This window comes from Lissotriton helveticus, chromosome 3_1 (genome assembly GCF_964261635.1).
Source record: "Lissotriton helveticus chromosome 3_1, aLisHel1.1, whole genome shotgun sequence".
In the NCBI taxonomy this organism is placed as follows: Eukaryota; Metazoa; Chordata; class Amphibia; order Caudata; family Salamandridae; genus Lissotriton; species Lissotriton helveticus.
The window spans coordinates 225,592,508-225,615,652 of NC_136061.1; the positions used below are offsets into that span (position 1 = coordinate 225,592,508).

General features: G+C 46.2%; 1 protein-coding gene across 2 annotated transcripts in view; it reads left to right on the plus strand.

Annotated features, from left to right (window-relative positions):
* Window positions 1–23,145, plus strand: part of LOC144822310 (ras GTPase-activating protein 4-like) — a 528,733-nt gene that overhangs the window by 206,253 nt on the left and 299,335 nt on the right. For both annotated transcript variants that reach the window (XM_078679660.1, XM_078679661.1), the window contains exon 5: window positions 12,175–12,304. In XM_078679660.1, coding sequence (XP_078535786.1) covers window positions 12,175–12,304 — 130 coding nt within the window. The remainder of the gene's footprint in view (window positions 1–12,174; window positions 12,305–23,145) is intronic.

Sequence of the window (23,145 nt, forward strand, 5' to 3'; positions counted from 1 at the left end):
CGAGGACCGGGTACTGGGCGGACATCTCCCAGAGAAGACTATCTCATTGATATATCGGAAGTTGGTTAATAACTCTAAGAACCCGCTGTTGAAGATCAGGACTCAGTGGAGTGCGGATGGGTTGGAGGTGGATGATGAAGATTGGACGGAGGCGGTGTCATCCCCCAGAGTAGTCGCTATCCAGATGCAGCTTCGATTGGTACAGCTGAAGGTATTGCATAGGTCCTACAATACCGGGCCACGCCTGGTGCGAATGGGGCGAGCTGAGAGTGGAGACTGTCGGAGGGAGTGCGGGGACGTGGGTACCTTGATGCATATCCTCTGGCACTGTAATGTGATACAGATGTATTGGATAAAGATTCATGATAAGTTGAGAGAGATGTTGGGGGTGCAGATGCGGCCTGAGGCTTGGAGATGTTTGTTGAACATATGGGAGCCGACTGATTTGAATGAGTACCAAAAGCAGTGGGTCACGCTAGCATATATAGTGGCCAAGCGTAATATAGCTAGTCAACCGCCTCTCGTCGGCAAGTGGATGGAAGACCTTGACTGGTGCATGTTCTGAGAAAGATCAGTATATGTGGCATGGGGTTGCCCGCGGAAATGAGGGAAGATCTGGGGAGCTTGGAACAGTTACCGCGGGGGACTTTGCGAGCCGCCCATGCCGGAGCCTGACCTAGAAGCACAGGAATCCCCTTGACCCCAGTGTTAACTGTCATCTACTAGATTCTGAATTGTGCCATTTAGACCCGTGAGTTGAAATCGTATGCTTTCGCCTGAGACTTAATTTCTCTTTCATTTTGTTGTAATGTTTCTTGTTGTTTAATAAAAAGATATTTTTAAAAAAACGGTTTATTCAGTGCACTGTTTAAGTAAGGCTGGCATGATTAGTCCCTGTAGAAATTAACTCATACCTGGATGTTGCTTTCAGAGGTTTCTATGAATCAGATGTCTTCTTGCCAGGATAAATGTCTAACTTGGTCCTTCAATACTTTTTTTAGGATCCCAGGTTGGTGGACAAACGTGCTTCAGTTTGTCATGTCTAAGTGTAGTTTGCTGCAGCCAATCTGCAGATGCTCTGACCAGGAAGATAATCTTCAAGACTTCCTTCATGGTATTTGGGGGCGCTGCACAGATTCGGCGATAATATTGCTCCGTGGAAGCCCAGTTTTCATATGTTTGTTTGTTTAATCCGAACTCCAGTCTTACCAATGCATTCCGGGTGTAGCGTGGAATTTGAAAGATCCTTTTACAAGCCCTGCAATACCCAGTTTCCAACGTTTTTCCAGAGCCCCTGGAAATGCAGTATGTTCATATACAATTGCAGGCAGTATCTTGGCTTTTATTACTTTTCGTATTGCTGCTGTGGATGGGCTGTGCATTTTTTAAATTTAATTTGCACATGGCGTAGGTCAGCGCCTTAGCCTTTGTATCTATGGCAGCGATGTGCTGGTTGGGCCTGCCCTTGCTCGTGAAGCACACTCCAAGATAGTTGTACTTAGGAGCGGTGCTGATTTTCAAGTTGCTCAGCCTCCAGTGTTCCTTAAGTTTATTAGCAAAAGTTCCGTATATCACCACATTAGTTTCATTGGCATTGGCCACTCGTTCATTAGTGCTATAGTACACACTTAAAGCTTCTAATGCCTTCTGCTGTCCCGTACGTGTGTGATCAGTTAGGACCATATCGTCTGCATACTGCATTTAAAGCAATCGGAATCACCCAAATTATGGAATGAACAGATTGGTGGCCGTTAAAAAGTTATCTAAATCCGCAGTGTACAGATTAAAAAGTAGGGGTGCCAACACACAGTTGTGCTTGAGTCCTTGGTCCGTGAACACCTTTTTTGTCACGGTGCTTGACGTAAGTTTGACCCGTACCCAGGTTTTTGTGTAAAGGGCAGTGATAGCGTTCAACAGTATACTCAGAATCCCCCAGTTTTGTAACTTTGCCCATAGTAGGTTTCTGTTGACACCGTCAAATGCTGCAGTGTAGTCCACAAAGCAGTCTTCCACATACATTACCCAAATTCACAGCTCCTGCGCTTACTTTCTTAGGGATTACCATACGACGCGTCTTGCTTTTTCTTTCTCACTGAACCTCTCCCTCTGGTAAGCATAAGCCTGGGCTGACACTCAGGACCCCCACCTTACTTATCATGCTTCCACCGCCCACTCTCTTGCCACATCATACCTGTTAACTTGCACTTCTTTCTGCAATTCGACACACTAGTATACTGGGTGTTCAGACTTCTGGGGCTGTTAAGTTTTTAAGTTTGTTTCACCACAGATAACTGTCATTTTCATATAGTAGTTATTGAGAGCTGATGTTCCGGTATATTGGCACAAAAGACTGCCTTGTCCGCCCAAAACAAAGGATATTGCTTTGGCAAGTCAGCTTAAAGATGTGCTCTGACTGATACCGGATAAGCAAGGCAAGCAGGGCCATTAATGTAATAAGTATACCTCACATGTAGCATACCAGCTACTGGCAATGTTAAGTACCTACTGTAATGTGTGGTATATGCCACCTCTATAAAATGTTATTTAATCAGAGGAGGGAGAGAGAAGCTGAGATCCATTCGGCTTCTAGGAGAGAATAGATAATCATAGGGGAATGGATCACTTGTACCTGTATTACAACCAGGGTCTAGTATGTTGACCGTCTTAAAAAACCCTCAATCACGTACAGGAATGGTGGAGCGGTATATCTTGATTATCCGCTTCTTACATCACGTGAAAGCATCCATTCCTGGACCTCTATAAAATGCTCAATAAAAATACTGGTTAAAAAAAAATCTGTGGCAAGACCACAGGGATGGCCCGTCCTTATGGGCATCAGTCGGGGTCCTACCCTCCTTGTTTCTTGCCAATGTTCTTTTGGTAGTAATATTGAATTAAACTATATGATTCACTATTAGTGTAATGAAAAATGGAGAGCAATCAGCTGGAATTGGACTTTCACTGGCAGACGAGGTAAGTATAAGAAATGCTTTTACATGTATGCTATGTGTGTATTTGCAGGTGAGAGCATATAAGCATGACTTACAAGGGCAAGGCCCTCTCACTGAGTACAAGGAAACAAAAGCTGTCCTGTAAGTAGTTCAGGATTTTGATTTCGCTAAATGGTATAGTCTTTAAGACGTGATATTCTTCCCCTGCACAACCAATGAGTAGGTGGTCCCCAAAATGCTATAAATCGATACTGTGCTGTACAGGTAATAATGTAGGAGAATTCTGTTTTTCATATTTTCCTATGTGATGGAGTAAGTAGCTTACAACAGGAATGACGGATGTTCAAGAATGCCAGATGTTTCTATGCTTGCCCTGTTCCTAAGCTGAATGTACAATAGAGGAAGAAATGTTTCCTGCCTCAAAGATGGGTCAAAGTGGAAGAGTTCCGCATCCCATGAAACATCTGCAATTGAAATAACATTTTTGCTGATCAGGGCACAAAAAATGTGAGCTATCACTATGATGAAACGGTGAATTCAGTCAGTGTCTACAGGCAAAAGCTGATATTTCTACATTCTTCATGACCCGACAGGAAGCTATTAGGACACCCATCTAGTCAGGGAGCAATCAACACATAGCAACAATTGGGTCTTACAAGAGGAGCTCCAAAACCAAGAATCCTTTCCATAACGTCATCCTGGCTGAGCATAATAGCCCAAGTGCCATTCTACTTCCACCCAGGTCTGCAGCACTAGCAACATGCAAAAAAGACCCAAGTGAATATTTCTGTGGTGCTGCAAAACATGTTTGAGGTCAGTCTAGTTCAGTACAGAGCCATGGTTATCTGTTAGTAGAACCCTTCACTAGGAGGTAAACTGTTTTAGGTATTTTGTTAGAAATATTATTTGAGATATAAACTTTAAGTGGAAAAATGTTTTAGTAGTCATGTTTTTTTTACTTAAAACACTCACATTTGCAATCCATCCATTTCTTTAATTAGTTAGCAAAAGTTACCCCTAAGACACACTTTTGCATGGATCAGCACTAACTGTGAAGTTGGCTACTGCTCGAGTTAGAACAATGAATTGACCAGGTCAGTTTTTGAAGTAATGGTGGAACAAAAACTAATTTTGCAGCCACATAAAATAAATAAATCAGCCAGAAAAAACGCCTTTTCAAAAAAGCAGACTGTTTTTCTGTTAATCTTCTTGGGTTCCAGGAAAATTAATTTACACACCTCAACTACAAAGAATTTGAGGAGAGAGTAAAAATAGCAAAAGTCGAGAACCAGGAATTTTATTTCAGAGAACTGGAATTTAGAAACCTAGTTTGTTCTTTTATTTTTTAAAGAAAAAGTAAGCTTTCTACACATTTGTTTTTCAACAAAAGTCTTATTTACAAAGGTATTGCTTATTTTATTCATACTAAAGTATTCCTCCAAATTGCCAATAATACAAATGTTTTCGAAATGTTAACGTATGTCAGAAATTGGGGTATTAGTTGAGAGAGGTGAGAGCCCACCTCAAATAATAATCCCAATCTTCATTTGGAGGAACCACAAAAGTCACTTACTAAACCTTTCATGGAGAAAAAGGGTCATCAAAGAGTAGTTGGATCCACAGTCGACTTGTGCGGTCAAAGTCGAAAGCTGGAAAGCTCTGAATGGTCAGAGTCTGAAGTCTGTGCCCAGAAAAGTAATTGATGTAGACAGATTTCTGCCCGGCATCGGTCCTGATGAAGCCCTCTATGTTTGAACTTCTAAACTTTTCTGTAAGTCAGATCTCCATCAAGGAGCAGACCGGCAAGCTAAGACCAACCAGCAATTCAACGTCTGCTGCTTCGACAGCGATCACAGTCTCCAAAGGTTCTCCAAGCAGAACTTTGGCAGAACGTTTGTCCCAGCTTTGTCAGTGTGGGCAGGAAGAGTTCACTCTGACACCAGCCAAGGGTCCAGGTCCTTGGGGCGCCACCTGGGGGTTAGGACTCTCTTTACCTGAAGCCAGCAGCAGATTCCAGGGCAAGTCCAGTTGCTACTGGTTAGCTGGGCAGTTAGAGGGAGAGAGCCCTCTGGACACTCACATAGCTATAGCTCAAACAGGAGGTCATCCAACTGACTCTCGCGTTTCTTCTGTGGTCCTGGATTCAAGGCTAGCAGGTCCCTTCTTCCTTCAGGTTACTCAGACAGCAGGGTAGTCCTTCTAATCTAATTCTCCACAGGTCATGGAGTGTTCTGAGGATATGTGGTCCAATTTTATGCCTAGTGCTAACTTGCTGGTGGAAGTCACCCTTACACCAGTTCTGATCAGTTCTTCTACCTGCTAGTCTGGTGCCAGCCTGACTAGAGAGACAAAAGGGATGCAGGCCTAAGTGTGAGCTTTGTGTGCCTGTGATATGGTAGACCTCCTTTGAAGCTCAGGAAGGAGCTGGGCACTGCCTTCCAGGCCATCATGTCAAGGGTAGATTCCCTTTTCAGCTACCATGGTCCTTTGTCCACTGTTGAGGAGTAATACCCATTTCCCCCCAGGGGAGCTATCAGGTGTCAGGTGACACTGGGCACTTTCAGAAAGGACCCATTTTCCTTAAGCAGGAAAATGATAGTTTTCTAAAAGTGTAAGTTTCAAAATAGTAATATAAAATTTGACTTGACCATTAAGTTGGATTGTAAATTACTATTAAAATGAGTAATTGAACCAATTTCTAGCTGCTCCCAAACTGAAATAAAGCACTATACATTGGTATAGTGTAACCCAGTGTTCTACTACAGAAGAATCAGCTTTGCTACGGTTAAAAACCTATTTGGAGGTTTTTCACTGTCAGTGTCCGGATATAGAAACATTATAACCTTTTACATAGCCTGTACCCTGTCCTATGGGTATTTAGGGGCCTATCTTAAGGGTGACTTATAAGTATTAAAAAGGAAGGTTTTGGCCTGGCAGGCCTGGAGACATACTTTACAATACTACACTAGTTAGTCGCACAATTATTGCCAAAGCCCATTAGTAGTATTTAATTTAGAGACCCTGGGTACATGTAGTGTCATATACTAGGGATGTATAAGTAAACAAAATTGGCCAATTAGGTATATTTCACTTTTACCAGGTTTAAAAAGGAGAGCACAAGCACTTTACTATTGGTTAGCCAGGAGTAATGTGCACATAGTAATATGCCAAACAAAAATTGGTTCAGCAACGGAAAACAGAAAATCTGTTGGAATACCACACAAAAGATGGTCATTTCCAATATCTTTCTTCTAGCATGACCACCATTGTGACTACTTCCCTTCATGGCCCATTTTGTGTTTACAGAAACCAGAGGAGTGCTCGGATGTTCTTGCATGCTTTTTTCATGGGCAGCTCTACCCGCACACCTACTAAAGTCCCTGTCTCATCCACTTAGCATCGGCTCACTACTTCTGAATGCCAAGCTTATTCTGGATCTACCAGATACATGTAGAAGATTTAGACCCAAGGGCTGTCGTCAAATTCGACGCGACCTTTAACCTCTAGGGCTTCTTTACGACTTACAAGGCAACAAATGAAATAATTCAGTTTTTCAGCAACTGGAAAGGAAAATGGAAATTGGTACAAACAAAACTTCTTATGCTCTCGTGTAAAATTTATGGCACTTTCAACAAGAACAGGACACATGGACATAAAATATTCCCATGACCTGCAGACATTATGAGCTGCATTGAAACCACATTCTGTGCTGAACGCCTTCTTTCCTAGCAGGTTGTTTTCAGCCTGCCTGAGGACCAAAAATAGCACACCTATATTTCAGCTTGATCTAGTGCTTAAGAAAATCTGACATTTATCGCAGTTGAGTGGTTCCAGTAAATGTATGTGCCTGTTTTCTGTTCACTCCTACAGGAGGAGGAGAGAGAGAATGCTGGAGAGCTAGCTGTGGATATGTAAATACAAGAATGAACTGTATTCTGATAACGCTTCAGGGTTTACTGATGAAGAAGCTACTGTGAAATCTACAGAGTTATTATGACCTATTATTCATACAACCAACATCGTAAAAGGCAAATTCCCCATTCAAAAGCATACTCCACATACTATATACTGCACAGCTACAAATGTTGTTTCCATTCCATTCTGCTTCTCACTTTTCAGTTTGCATTTATTGGAAAATGTTGCGGGAGTTAAATACATTGCGCCTCTGGCCTGGTCGCCCCCCTGCTCCTCTCCTCTCCTACCTCAGAGCCCCTGCTGCCCGAGTTCTTCTCCGCCGACGCCGACAGCAGCGCCCCAGCCGCTGCTGGGCCGCCCGCTCTGCCTGTCCCGTTCCCGCCGCTTCCTGCCTGCGGCCCCGCCCCCTCGCCAGACGATTGGTCAACCCCTTCCCGCCTCCCAGCTGACCCGCCCGACCGGCTCCCTTCTTAAGGGGACCCCGCCTGCTTCTGGGGAGCGACCACTGCGCCTCTGGCCTGGTCGCCCCCCTGCTCCTCTCCTCTCCTACCTCAGAGCCCCTGCTGCCCGAGTTCTTCTCCGCCGACAGCAGCGCCCCAGCCGCCGCTGGGCCGCCCGCTCTGCCTGTCCCGTTCCCGCCGCTTCCTGCCTGCGGCCCCGCCCCCTCGCCAGATGATTGGTCAACCCCTTCCCGCCTCCCAGCTGACCCGCCCGACCGGCTCCCTTCTTAAGGGGACCCCGCCTGCTTCTGGGGAGCGACCACTGCGCCTCTGGCCTGGTCCCCCCCTGCTCCTCTCCTCTCCTACCTCAGAGCCCCTGCTGCCCGAGTTCTTCTCCGCCGACGCCGACAGCAGCGCCCCAGCCGCCGCTGGGCCGCCCGCTCTGCCTGTCCCATTCCCGCCGCTTCCTGCCTGCGGCCCCGCCCCCCCGCCAGACGATTGGTCAACCCCTTCCCGCCTCCCAGCTGACCCGCCCGACCGGCTCCCTTCTTATGACGCCCCCTCAGCGACGCGCAGCGGACGCGCGCAGCGGGAGCACCGAATGAGCGCCGAAGGTGCGCCAAAGGTAAGCCCGTCTGCGCCCGTCCGCGCCTGGACCACGCCCAGTGCCAGGACCCCTGGCCCCCACCGACAGAAGCCGACCCGACGGACCTACGACACCACCGAACTCATCGCACTCAACACCGGCCGAAGCCCGGGCTGCTACCGAGCCACACCGAGACGCACCAACGGACCCTTCAGCTGCCACTCCTGCAAGTTCACCTGCAATGGGACCCACGCCACACCAGCACCCACCAGGCCGAACACCAGCAGCACCCACCTGAAGTGCATCCTGCTCTACACCCACTCCGTCCACAGACACGCCGTCGAGCTCTGGAACCTGCTTGACACCACAGCCCCAGACGTCGCCTTCCTCACGGAAACCTGGATGAACGCCTCCTCAGCGCCCGACATCGCCATCGCCATCCCGGACGGCTACAAGATCATCCAGAGGGACCGCGTCAACCAGACAGGAGGAGGCATCGCCATCATCCACAGGAACACCATCCGCATCACGACCAACACCGACGACACCCTCGCACCCGCCGAACACCTGCACTTCCAGATCCACGTCAATCCCAAGACTACCCTCAGAGGCACCCTCATCTACAGACCCCCGGGACCACGCACACAATTCAGCGAGGACATCGCCGACTTCGTCAGTCCACACGCCCTCCCCTCCGCCGACTACATCCTCCTCGGGGACCTCAACTTCCACCTGGAGAACAACAACGACCGCAACACCACCACCCTGCTGGACAACCTCGCCAACCTCGGACTCAAGCAGCTGGTGACCACCCCCACCCACTACGCCGGACACACACTCGACCCCGTCTTCTCATCCAGCAAGGACATCGCCTTCAGCCACGCCACGGGACTCCACTGGACGGACCACAGCTGCGTCCACTTCAGCTTCAGAAGGACCACGCTCCACCATCACCAGCAACAGGTTCCCCGCAGAAGCTGGAACAAGATCACTGCAGACCAGCTCGTTACCTCCCTGAGCAAGAACCCTCCCACCAGCACAACGAACCCCAGCCAAGCGGCCACCAACCTCACGAAATGGATCAGCGACTGCGCAGACGACCTCGCCCCTCTGAAGACCCAGCCGAGCAGACCCGGCAGCAAGAAAGCCCCATGGTTTAACGACGAACTCAAGAGCTCCAAGAAGAACTGCAGAGCACTCGAGAAAACCTGGCGCAGAGACCCAACACCGGACAACATGACTGCCCTCAAGCTCGCCACCCGAAAACACCACCAACTGATCCGCGCCACCAAGAAAACCGCATTCAAGGAACGACTGGACAACAACGCACACAACAGCAAGGAACTCTTCAACATCGTCAAAGAGCTCTCCAACCCCAACGCCGGAAACAACGACATCACCCCTTCGCAAGACCTCTGCAACTCCCTCGCCTCCTACTTCCACAACAAGATCGCGGACATACACAACAGCTTCAGCACTCAACCGTCGCACGCCGCGACCGAACCACCGCCCCCCACCACCACCCTCCGCGCCTGGACCCCGATCAGCACGAAGACACCATCCGCACGATGAACTCCATCCCCTCCGGATCTCCGACAGACCCCTGCCCTCACCACGTCTTCAACAAAGCCGACGCTGTCATCGCACCCCACCTGCGGGACATCATCAACACCTCCTTCGACACCGCCACCTTCCCGGACAGCTGGAAGCACGCCGAACTCAGCGCTCTACTAAAGAAGCCATCAGCCGACCCCACCGACCTCAAGAATTACCGCCCCATCTCGCTACTCCCGTTTCCGCCAAAAGTCATCGAGAAGACCGTCAACAAGCAACTGGCCGCCTTCTTTGAGACGAACAGTTCCCTCGACCTCTCGCAGTCTGGCTTCCGGGCCAACCACTGCACCGAGACCGCCCTGATCGCAGCTACCGATGACATACGAGCCCTGCTCGACAACGGAGAAACAGCGGCCCTCATCCTCCTGGACCTCTCCGCGGCCTTCAACACTGTCTGCCACCGTACCCTAGTACAGCGCCTCAGCAACGTCGGAATCCAGGAGAAGGCACTTGAGTGGATCATCTCCTTCCTCGCCGGAAGGACACAGAGAGTCTGCCTCCCCCCGTTCAGATCAGAGGCCACCGAAGTCATCTGCGGCGTTCCTCAAGGATCCTCGCTCAGCCCAACACTCTTCAACGTATACATGAGCCCCGTCGCAGCCATCGCATGCCAGCACAACCTCAACATCATCTCCTACGCCGACGACACCCAGCTGATCCTCTCCCTCACCAACGACCCCGCCACCGCCAGAGCCAACCTGCACGAAGGGATGACAGACGTAGCCAAATGGATGTCGAACAGCCGCCTGAAACTGAACTCGGACAAGACGGAAGTCCTCATCCTGGGATCCTCACCCTCCGCCTGGGACGACTCCTGGTGGCCCCCCGCCCTGGGCAGCGCACCCAAACCAACAGACCACGCACGCAACCTGGGCTTCATCCTGGACTCCTCCCTCTCCATGACCAGACAAGTCAACGCCGTCTCCTCGTCATGCTTCAACATCCTGCGCATGCTTCGTAAGATCTTCCGATGGATCCCCACCGAGACCAGGAAGACGGTCACCCAGGCCCTCGTCACCAGCCGTCTGGACTACGGCAACTCCCTCTACGCCGGAACCACCGCCAAACTCCAGAAGAGACTCCAGCGGATCCAGAACACCTCAGCACGACTCATCCTGGACATCCCCCGCCGAAGCCACATCTCCGGACACCTGAGAGACCTGCACTGGCTCCCGGTCAACAAGAGAATCACCTTCCGGCTCCTCACCCACGCACACAAAGCCCTACACAACCAAGGCCCAGGATACCTCAACAGCCGCCTCAACTTCTACGCTCCCAAACGCCAGCTTCGATCGACCAGCCACGCCCTCGCCACCGTCCCCCGCATCCGAAGAGCCACCACAGGAGGAAGGTCCTTCTCCTACCTGGCCGCCAAGACCTGGAACTCCCTTCCGACCCACCTCTGCCTGACCCAAGACCACCGCGCCTTCAGGAAGCAGCTCAAGGCCTGGCTGTTCGAGCAGTAGCGGACCCCCCCCAGCGCCTTGAGACCCTCCGGGTGAGTAGTGCGCTATATAAATGCTTTGATTGATTGATTGATTGACATGGGAGCCTGCAATCCCTGTATAAAGCCCTTTTCTTATTTTATTGTTACAGTCTAGTTGTGACATCGCCAATCGCCTGCAATAAGGAAATATTGTAGCTGCTTAACTGTAATAAGTTATTTCAGCCGAGTTGTGAAGCCAGTAGTCAAGGTGGGAGGAAGATCACAGAGCACAATTACAGCTGCATATTCTTGTTTCTAACATGTACAGTGATCAGCAGAACGATATTTATTGCAACATGTTTATTGTTGGCTCACTATAGCTTATTACAGAAAAGATACCATCTCTTTGCATATTTCTACACTTTCGGAGCAACAGCATGTATTATTCTGACTTATGTTAAACTGACTTGAACATTTTTTTTAAAAACTAGTTACTAAATGCTTATTTGTGTGTTCAATTCGACACTACGGTTCTTCTTTCATTCTTCCCTTCTGCAACCATATGTACTCGTTTATATGAAAGAGCAACACACCAAGGATTTAAACAATTTGTTGAAAAGATGATGGTGTGAGCATCTATTTTAAGGAATTACATGCTACCTACTGTGTATTAAAAAGATATTCCATGTATCCTCAGAGTTCAATGACGATATAAAGGAACTCATCCTTTGGCCTTATTCCTCTATATGGTCATGGATCTCTTTGGTGACTTACAATATCCTTATACCGTACAGCAGGGGGTACTTTATCTCGGGTATAAAACTGTAACTCAAGTTAGGTACTGAACTGTATATCACCATGAGGAGGGTGTTTACTGACCATCATCCTCTTTCACTCTGAGCAGGTTACGTCTAATCGGGAACCAGCCTTTACAACAAGGATTTTACCTCGTTATGCCTTTAACATGCATTTTTTAGCAGGCATATTTTTACCGCATATATGCATTTACACCCCATGCCAATACCACGCATTTAAGGTAAATTAGGAGCTGTGGGGTGTATACCTCCACAAATATTTTTTTTTTAAATCTAAAAACAATGCGTGGTATTGGCATGCATTTTAAATGCATATTTGCGGTAAAAACATGTGCGCTAAAAATGCGTAGGAAAGTCATGCAAAGTAATTGCATGTGTTGTACCGTCGTACAACTGTCTAATCAAGCCTCTTTCTTTATCTGTCCAGGTTTCAGTGGTTGGCTGAATTTGGCAGAAATTGATCCCGACGAGGAGGTCCAAGGAGAAATCCACCTGCAGATTGAAATTGTCCAGACTGACTTATCGAGAAGGTTACGGTGCCATGTGTTTGAAGCACGGTAAGGAGTCGTCGTGGGGGAGACTGCACTGGGGCTTCATGGCTATTAGGTAACGGTATACAGGGTACAGTTCAACTGACTGGAGGTCCATCCAAGAACTGTCTCCTCTGCTGCAAGCTTACCCCATCATCATTAGTTGATAATTTGCACACGCGTGCTTCTTCAGTCACCTGTAGAGATGCTGGGGTTCTTGTGTAGGTAGTCACATTTATTTTGGACATAAACAACATTAGTTATGTTGGTGTCTAATTGACAGGGTACCTATTATCGAAGACATTTTTATGATGTGCCCATTTGGGTAGGTCATGGATGTTGGGATGGGCCAAAGATAATGAAGACCACAAAGAGGTGTGATGGTAGTGACTTTATGGCCAAATTAGGGCTCGCAGTCCATCAATGATATGATTCAGGTACTCCTAGTTGCTTTTGCTGTGTGAGGCTTCCTCATTCAGTCTGTACTGGTACGTCTAGATCGGTTGGGCCCTGAAGAGCAAAGGCAACTAGGTGTACCTGACCCATATGATTCATTGACTGCTAGCCCTAGTTTGGCCATACAGTCACTACCATCACACCTTTTAGTGGGTTTTTTGGTGAAATGTTTGGAGGCTGTGGGTTGCTGCACCTATATCTCTCTACCTGTGATAATCAAAGATTACCCAGCCCTATTAACCTAAGGATGCACTTCTATACACCCATCACAATGACTCTGGACATCTTTTTCTTTTTAATGTAATTCTGCTGGGAAAGGGCAGGGCCCACATGGCAGAAGGAACACTTTTTTAGGTATCGCATAGGCAGTGCATTCGCTGCCTCTCTGAGGCATCAAGTAATCAGTATGTTGGGTTAAACTCCGCGTATTAACGGGTAATTTCTGTTGCTGCTTGCCATTAGTTTAACTTTGTCAGTGCTCTTGTTAGCTGTTTTTTTATTGGCTGTTGATGCGATACTCACTTCCGTTTAGTCCGGAAGCAGCAGCGCCTAACTACTGTTTTCGTCCGCTTTTGTGTGTTCATGCGTATTCGGTGATCACTATATTCTTTTAGGCGGCCATAAGCAGTCATGTAACGTGGCTGGTTTTTGATGCGTTGAACTGTGAGGTTGTTTACCAGTGCGAGTACGTGTCGCGCGCATGTAGCTTGTGATTATTGATTCACTGCACATTATGCGTGCTGACTGGTAAGAGCATGAAAGAGTCTCGAACCTTGGCGCTGGTTCCCCTACTGTCCCGCGACCCTCCTCGCGACTCGCAAGAAAGAGTGTCATTAACAATACTGGAACTGTTCCACTTAAATGCTAATCAAAGCACCATTGAGCCAAGAGTCCGGCAGCCCCGCCCCCTTAAAACTGTGAGATTAGAGCAGACGCATCACGCCTTCTTCCTTACACTGGAATTAGCGGTTTAAAGATGCCTGCTGCCCTCTCACCACCCACAGAGACGTCTCTGCCCCGCCTCCAGCCCTGACAGTCACGCAGGCCACAGTCACATGCTGCCAAACAGGAAGAGGGGAGAGAGTTGTATGTTAACTCAAGTCTAAATATAATGGCCAAGCACAGGAAAAGGTATGTGTACTCAATTGCAATTCTATTTATGTAACATTTTTTACTTCTTTTATGCAACTGGTTCTGGTCCTGCAGTTCTGTTTGTTGTCCTTCTTCCTCGGCTGCCTAGAAAACAAACAGAGAACCGGGGACCGCTGCAGGCCCAGCCCTCCTAACTCATCAGATTTAACAGGGTCTGGGGGCAGCATTGCTGTAAAACATCACGTCCATGGGCTAATAATCAGCCCGGAATGACCCCCAGCTGATGCTTAAGCCCCGACACAGCACGCTTCATCATCATTCTAACACTCCAGAAGGCAGTCCGTCCATCTGCGGGGTCTGAAGGGGCTGCCCCCTTTTTGAAATTATTTTGGCCACCATGAGTGTGGAAGGGTATGCTCAGACATGAGTCCCTTGCTCACTGCACCATCAGGATTCAAGCAAGCCGGGCCGAAGACGGCTGTAATGCCAGAAACCGGTCCCCGGAAGCTTGTTTTCTTTCCAGTGAAGAATTGGCTTGGTAGTTTGGTCTGCCCTGTTCCCATGATGCACTGGGCCAGGGACAGACTAATTTGCATATAGCCAGGTTCTGAACTGGGATGGTGCAGTGAGCTAAAAAACGGTGATGGATCAAGCCCTGATCTGTTGACTGGGTAGGAGTGTTCTGATTAACTCAGATACTCTGTCCATCACCACCCCCTTTTTGAAATTATTCTGGCCCCCGAGCAGGCACAGTCACATTTAAAGCTCCCAGAATCCTCATAAAGCGCTGTATAAGAAAGGTCCCACTTACCTACAGGGAAAAGTCAAAGTTTATGTCCCCAGCTGGACACCCTGATCTGCTAAACAGCCGGGATTATGTGTTTCTTCCTGTGGGTGCGAACCAATCCTTGTCAAATGTCCTAACATTATCCAAGGAGATCATTTCCATCGCTAGGAGATCCCACACTCGGGCCAACCCGTCTCTCCATGTCGGGGCATTCAGTCTCCCCGTAGCCCAGAACTGACTGAAGCACTTCCTTATTTTTCTTATTTATTTGCGATGTTAATTGTATATTTTAACAATGTTTATGGATTTTAATAACTAATAAATTAATTTTACAATTACCACTGAAGCAGGGCCATTTGTTTCTCAACGCAGGAGAGAACAAGCAAGACCCGGGTTTGGACAAATCAAACATCCCTCCCAAAAAACCATACCGCCTTCCGCTGTTTTACCTCTCAATTTTAAGTGTGGCAGGCAGTAATTAGGGATAACATGCAGGAACAGTTTTACCACATTGCAAAATACCTTTTCATCCCATTTTCGAAACTTTGACCTATTGGTGTTGTAAATGACAATGCCTTTTGTCATTGCAGGTTTTTTAAAGCCTATAAATGAAAGGCATTGTCATTTACAATGCCAATAGCTCAAAATCTCGCAAATGCAAGACCTATTACATTGCAAATGCTTGGTTATTTTGCAATTGCAGTGGAAGAAGGCTGCCTCTAAAGAGGACGGGCTCCCGCAGGTCAGTACCAATTAAAAACAAAGTTTAACTTTCCAGCATTTGCAGCATTGACACACGTAACATTCCTACATGACCTCTACTTGCTTGAAGTGTGTTAATTATGCCAATGATTACATGGACATAGAAAAAAAGCAGTGGTACACCTGACAAATGTGAATTGTTCCCAAGGTGTGCTATATCACTCTAGTCTAGAGTGTCTGTAATATTATGTTTTATATTCGGTAATGTGGTTTCCAAACTGTCCACAACACTCCATGGGCTGTATTATAGATAGTATCCCTGGGGCACAACAGACTTTTGCACCCGGATTTTGTGCCCCGGGGCAATTCGGTATTATAGAAGGTGCTGTAGATGCTAACATAGACTCTTTTGTAATATGGATTCCACTGGCATTAAATGTACACAGGCGATATCTCGAGGTAGCATCGTTTAAGGGTAAGGCCCTATGCAAACGTAGGAATCATTTGCATTTGCACCCATGCCATGTTATAGATATAGTTGCACAACAGGGCCCCCCAATCTTCCTGTAGTCTATTCACAAAAATGTTGTGAATCGTGGTTTGTACCAAATGTGGAGGAGTGTGGCTCAATGGTTAGAGCGGCAGACCCTGATGCAGAGTTCTGGCCAGGGACCAGGGTCCGATTCCCGCCTCGGCGGGGTCTCGGGCTCAATTTCCTCGGACCTGTTAATTCTCGCCTCGGTGCCTATTCTAATAACGGGCCCCACGCTGCAACTCTGGGCAATAGCTTGCTTAGCCTCCACACCGGCCCCAACAGCGCTAAGGATGCCTGGCTTCACCCTGGGGGTGCCCAGGAGTGGACACTTCACAGGGAAAGCCAGGAGGGGTTCCACAGCGGTATGAGTATCAGCGCCAGGAAACCGCATAGGCGACACCGCAAGGTGACCGTCTGGTGACAGTGCGCTCTATAAGTACCATGACATTTACATTTATGTACAACCTATATAATGAAATATTGATTGAGTTAAAGCATAATATACTCTTTCTTATATGTCTATGTTTGATTTTATGAGTTATTATCAGATGGTATACTTTGTGACCATTTATTTGATGAACATTGTAAAAAGGATTCCTTGGTGTAGGTACAGGTGTAAAGAGGCCGTCAGAAGGTGCACTGACAGTAGGCCACATAGAGGTGGCTTTGTGGGAGGTTGTGGTGGAGGCCGTATGGAACCCCTAAAACCCTCCTGCAAGGCAGGTGCAGTAACCACTTCATCTCCCCTTCCCCCACCCCCTGGGTCTCTGCACTCCTTTTTTAAATAGATGATGGCTTGCCGCCTCCAGTGAAATGCATATTTGTTGTGAAACCGCTCACTGTCCAGACCTGCGCACAGCACACTCATTAAAGGGTGCACCACAACAACATGTTGTTCCTGCATTGCGACTCAGATGGGGATTCGTCAATGACGTAAAGTGATCACACAACTTCCTTTTTAGGGCTCGCCTAGCGTTGCAGCGCGAAGCGCTGCCGCTAGCGAGCCTTATTGTCGTCCTGTTGCCTCCCCAAGTGATACAGACCGGTGCACGAGCAAACACCGGTCTGTGAACGCGCGAGAAGCAGGGAACGCCAATGTGCACGCTCACGGCGTCACGCTCCTGCCCTCCCGCGTCTCTTCCAAGGCGCGCTCCAGGCCGACTGGTTATAGCGTGGAGGTTACTGCGCTGCTGCAAAAATTGCTGTGGTAGGTCGATCATACACGCGCTTTTATTTTTAGATGCACAGAGTAAAAGGTGAGTTTTTCTCATGACCTTGACAGGCCTTTAAACGAAGCTTAAAACGTGAAACACAGTGTTCATGGACAATGCGGCATTAGTACGTTGTTTTGATAACCGTCGAAGAAACCGGTTCTGTGCTTTGCATTGTTCACGCCGTGTCTCTTCCTGTACTGTAAATATATCAATAGCTGCCAAGTAGGAGGGCTAAACCAAGCCTTCCTGAATCGAGGTAAGCTGCTCTTGTTTTTTATTGACACCTTCCTGTGCTCTCGGCCACTTCGTCACTGTCTGCCTGTGTTTCCTCAGCTTTTTACTAAGCTGCATTTTCTTGTAATGCGCTGGTATTGCAAACCGTACTACCATAATTGGAGTCTTGCAATTACAACATCATTTAGAACATATTTAAACGGGTTGTGTGTTTCTAGCATTCATAGTATACTTTACTTTTCTCAACTACGAGATAGTATTTGCAGTTCGATCTAATGTAATTTTGCCTTCCTTAGACGTTAGTACCATTTGCCAGCTAGCGGATGGCTGAAACATAAGGCGGGGGCATTGCCCGCGGGATCGTACAGTAATTGTCAGGGCATAAATCCCACCACCTTACCACCCCCCTCTGTGCCCAGCCCGCCCCCTCACAATGCGCAGGTTCAGTCCTGGTTCAATATAGCGGCTGATAAACAGAATTCTGTTGTCAGCATAGTCTCTCCATTGTCACTAGGATTCATGCAGCGTCTGCATTCATTGCTTTGTTATTCTGCATGCTGTAAACAGATTATACCCCCGGAAGCCCATTAGGAGTGCAGTTGGACATGCAGCACCAATGCACAGATTAGAATGCGTGTGTGCCCAGGACAGGTGCGATCATACTTGGCAATTTGTCAGAAAACAATCATTTTGTAATGTTTTCGCAATTTAGTACCTTATTTATAAAACATCATCCCAGTATAGATACTTTAATGTGGTAGCCGCCCCGTTGAGTCATGCCCCCTCCCTTCCAGTCCATTAATGGCAGTACAATTTTCCATTCGTCTAAGCTACGCTCACAGAAATATACTTTCCATTTCTTTATCAAACTGCAGGTTGGCAATATGTTATCTCTTCTGCATGATGAGGCAGCGTTATGCATTCCATAAACCAGGGTTGAATTGGGATAAAAATCGGGCCGGGCACGCTACAAAGTGGATGAGAGGTTACCAGGCAGCATGGCACTGACATTGTGAGAAGAACAGGCACGGCGTATGAGCTGCATCACATGTCCTGACACAAGGACCGGGCAATAAGGATACTGCACATAACATAGACACGGATCCCGTCTTATGCTGCAAGAGGTGGCGTAGCTGTTGGGGGGGTTTGCCTAGTGCGGCACAAGTTTTTGGGGCGGCGCCCTCCCCCCACCATCACCTGCCATCTCAGGGCGGCAACAGCACCCCTCCTCCCACGGTCCTCACGGAGAAAATGCTGCAGACGCAGAGACCGCCACAGGAGCTAAAAGGGCTAGCAATGGCTGCAAGGATGCTACACGGGTCCCGTCTTATGTAAATCAGCGATTCACAATGAAGGTTTTCTCTGGCATTCTTGTGGCATACGTTAAACGTACGCCCCAAGCGTCAAAAAAAATCTACACGCAAATTACTTTTATAAATTTAAAATTATGAAACCCACAGATACAATTAGAACAGAACTGTCTAAGCTAAGATTATAAAACAAACTGGGGTAGTAAGAAGTAAAGTATCACTCCCAGGGTCACATGGTCAAGCAACAGAGAGCACAAAACTTACTGGTGATTCCCCATAAAATGACTCTGAATCCTAGACAGGACTGCTGCCCTCCATCTGTCTTACAGCATGCTGGTGTTTGTCACGAGATGAGTTGTTGGTCTGGTTCTGTTGTCTCTTCCTCGGCTGCACACGTTCTGTCTGTGAATATAAAGGGTGCATCTGGCACTCCCGAACTGTGCTAGCTTGAGCTACACACACTGCTCACCAAAGTGACCCCCTTACACACGCCCGGCCCTGTCCATCAGTGGCAGCTCCCCTCACTGTCCAGAAGGGCCAGCTCTTCCTCAGCGCACACAAGTGCACTGCCAGGCAGTCCCAACTCATGATCCGCTCACCGGGTCATGCCCTGAACCTCACTTCCCACAATTCAGCTGTTCCTACCCCGCCAGCACTTGCATGGGCACACCACGATTATCCATGGTGTCTGCCTGATAGCCCGTGAGTATGTAAGGGCTGACTGTGTCCTCAAACATGCTTTCGATGTTGGACAGCCAGTGCCTACTTCTGACATCATCAGTGACGACCATTAGTGCCCTGCCCACCATTTATTTTCTTCTTGCTAACTGCAGTGCAGCACAACTGCCACAAATGTCACCAGAAGTAATGAATGTGTCCTTGTGTGATGTAGCAGGTGCTCATGTACAGCGCTCCTCTACCCACAGGTCTAGTTTGCGCTATATAAAACTGCAAAACAATAATATAATATGAACTATTTTGAGACAACAATTAAACATGACCTGTGCCCGCTGGGAACACAGGCCACAATATTCCTGTTAAAACTGGCAGGCTCCACGTGCTTGTACGAGGGTGTGAACTAAAGTTCTCTAACAGAAGTCATAACTCCGATAAGACCTTGGCAGCCTTCCTGAGAGTGAAAGTTGCACAAACCTGCACAAGGACAATTAAGAACAACCAGATTTTGAGGTTGGAGTGGTAACAAGCTTCCAGTCCTTCACTCAAATGCCCTTGTATATTCTTTTTCTCAGTGTGACCCATGGTGGAGCGACAACAGCCCCCTCTATCCAGGCTGTGCGTGAGCTTACGATGGTGGCTGCAAGAGATTTATCTTTATTTTATTACAGTGGCGAGGGCATACCTATTGCATAAGTAAAACAAGCATTTGCAATGCAATAGGCCTCGCAGTTGTTAGAGTTTGAGCCATTGGCATTGTAAATGGCAATGCCTTTTATTTATGTGTTGGTTTTTAAAACGTAAATAAAAGGCATTGTCAATTACAATGCCAATAGGTTAAACTCTCACAAATGCGAGACCTATTGCATTGCAAATGCTTGTTGATGCAAAGTGGCAAACAGATTTACACTAAACCACAAAATGCACGAGTTCCAGGTAAGTATCTAGCTCTCTGCTAAATTTGGTGCAATTCTGTTCGGCTGTTTTTGGCTGTAATGCTATTCAAAAATCACTATATAAATTGCATGGGGAAATTACTTTTTGAGCCCCGCCCCCTTCCTTTTTTTCATTATCCGATTCATTGATTAACAGGAAACTTTCCAGGAAAGAGCTAAGGTGGATAAACTTTATTTTGGAAGGTTACTTGAGAATTCATCAAACATCGCCAAAGTTATTGGCAAAACAACAAAATCAATTTCTTATGGTGACTAGGTCCTAGCTATAAATGCAACAGTGGCGACAAAGAATGAGGACTGGCACCTCAAACTGAATTCGACCCGACACTGTCACCATCTGGGAGTGTGTTGAATAAATAGACACATATCATTATAAAATGTTAAATGCATATTTATGAAAATAATCAAATAGGTACCTTCATATATAATCCTTATACCATAGAGCACAGTATAATATGTGGTACCTAATGCAATGTGTACAAGTAATTGAACCCCAAAGGTTTCTTCTTAGTTAAGAAGTCAACTGGAGAAAATAGGTAATATAAAGGATATTTTGGCATGAATCAGATAACGGGTAATGTACACACATAGCAAGAGAGCACCTTGCATGTGGGATGAGTAACCAGCAAAATGAACATGTAGGATTCATGGTAAAACATCTAAATTACAAAGCATCATATGTGACAGCATAAGAAATGTACGCTGCAATGGGCAAGATGACGACAACGAATAAAAAAAGAAGGGGTTGAATAAATATCAACAAAGGTCAGAACTCACCAACCACCATCTGTGTACAATGTCAACAGATTATAATAATGATATGTATGTGACAAAATATGTAAAAACATGTATATATATTTTGTAATCAGTATATAGGATCCTATGTCTGTCCCCTGTGGGAAAGCTAGATCATGTGCATGTGGGCAGTAAAGATTATCGGTGCCAAACTGGTCCAAGTGGGCCTATCATTAACAGAAGTACAACTGTTGTACCATGGTAAGCATTCGGTCAAATGCCAAAAACACAAGGGCTAGTTATCAAAAGGTGATAAAAAGCGATGGTCAAATCCACAAAAACGCCTACACCCATCTGTTAATAGCGCTAAGACACCCCAGGGTAGATGCGCACTTTACACATTTTATAACTTAACATAACATTAAAAGTGATACATGATTACAATATATAAGAACTATAATATAAACCAACATATATAACATGCAGACAACTGACTAATGTAGGCAGCAGTATGATAATTTATTAGTCAGTGCCTAGATGGATACTCATTTCTTCGTCCTGAGTCAGACCATGGGGGACTTAGCTTCTAGTTCGATAATGTAACCATCTCAATGTAAGTTCTCAACCACCCCTCTTACAAAGGGTCGGATTCGTTCTACCAAAAAAAAATCTGAGTACGTTGACATTGTTCTTATGTTTGCTGTTAAAGTGTCTGGCATCTGGATAAGAGAAATTCTAGTTAGTTATTGCTCTGAGATGTTCTCATACTTTCACTTTGGCATGATGCATAGTACTACCCGCATATTGTAGCTCATAGGGCAAGTCAGAATATATATAGCATAATCAGAGTGACCGTTAAGGTGTTGTCTTATCAATACAGTATTGGTCATATAGGGTACCTTGTAAATCTTCACATTGTGGCTATTTTTTTGCATGCTTTGAATTTGTGACATATAAAAAATCCCGTTGTTGATGTGGTTTGATAACAAAATATGCTACTGTTTCTTCATGAGTTTCCTGATTTCCAAAGATTGCTTGTTGTTTGTGGCTATGAATCTTTGCATTAATCTCTACTTTGTGTCTTGTGGAAAGTGAGAATGAGCTCTTTTCTCTCTTTCGATTCAACTTTGGATATGACTGATTCTAAGACCAATTCAGGATACCCTCCGCCTTTAAAATGATCTGCAAATATCTCCTTTTCTTTTAACAAAGTTCTGTGATCCCTATAATTCCATTTGACCCAGAGTAGTTCCTCATATGGTATACTTCGTTTGAGGTTGGCAGGATGACTACTCTCAGCATAAAGTAGGCTAGTGCCAGATATTTCTTTGCAAAGTTGTCATATGGTGATGTGATTGTCAACTATTTCTTACCTCATGTCCAAGAAGTCAATGGTACTGATTGTATTGGTAAAGCATAGATTAAAAATGTTGTTATTGAGAGTCTTGATAAACTAATTTGCATAGTTTCATCACCTTTCAATATATTAAACAGGTTGTCAGTTTACCTAATACAAGATGCAAACTGTTTGTTGAAATCGGCATAGGAGGCTGCCAAGACCACCTGCTACCCCCACCAGTCAATCACCAAATTAACATAGCTGGGTGTGGGGGATATATATATCCTGTAGGTTATCAAAACACGCTTTTCTACTAACACAAAATATGTAACATGCAAAAAATACATGGGTTTTATTCTGCCATGTGATATACAATGGCAATTATGAAATTTTAAATGTATATATACTTTATTTCTAATTAAATACTGTCTTTTCTTTATTTTGATGTTTTGAGTTTTATTAAGGAAGTGGTGCAGATGCCACTTACGTCTTTGCTTGAGAAAGGAATATGTCTAAATACATTGCTGAAGTTATAATAAAATGTGTGTGTGTGTGTGTGTATATATATATATATATATATATATTATATATATTTTACAAAAAAGTAGGGAACCCATCTAGAACTACTTAGGGTTCTCTATTCCCTTTTTGCTTAATTAATGTGTCACTCTTAGCCTGAAAGGGCATTGTTTTGACCTATACTGGGTGTTCCGTTAACAGAAGCTACGATGATCTAATTAGCTCTAATAAAAGCAAAACACATTTTTTAGGGACTGCTTTTATTCATTCTAGATTGACTCGTGTGGTATTTTACCAATCCAAAGCTGTAATAC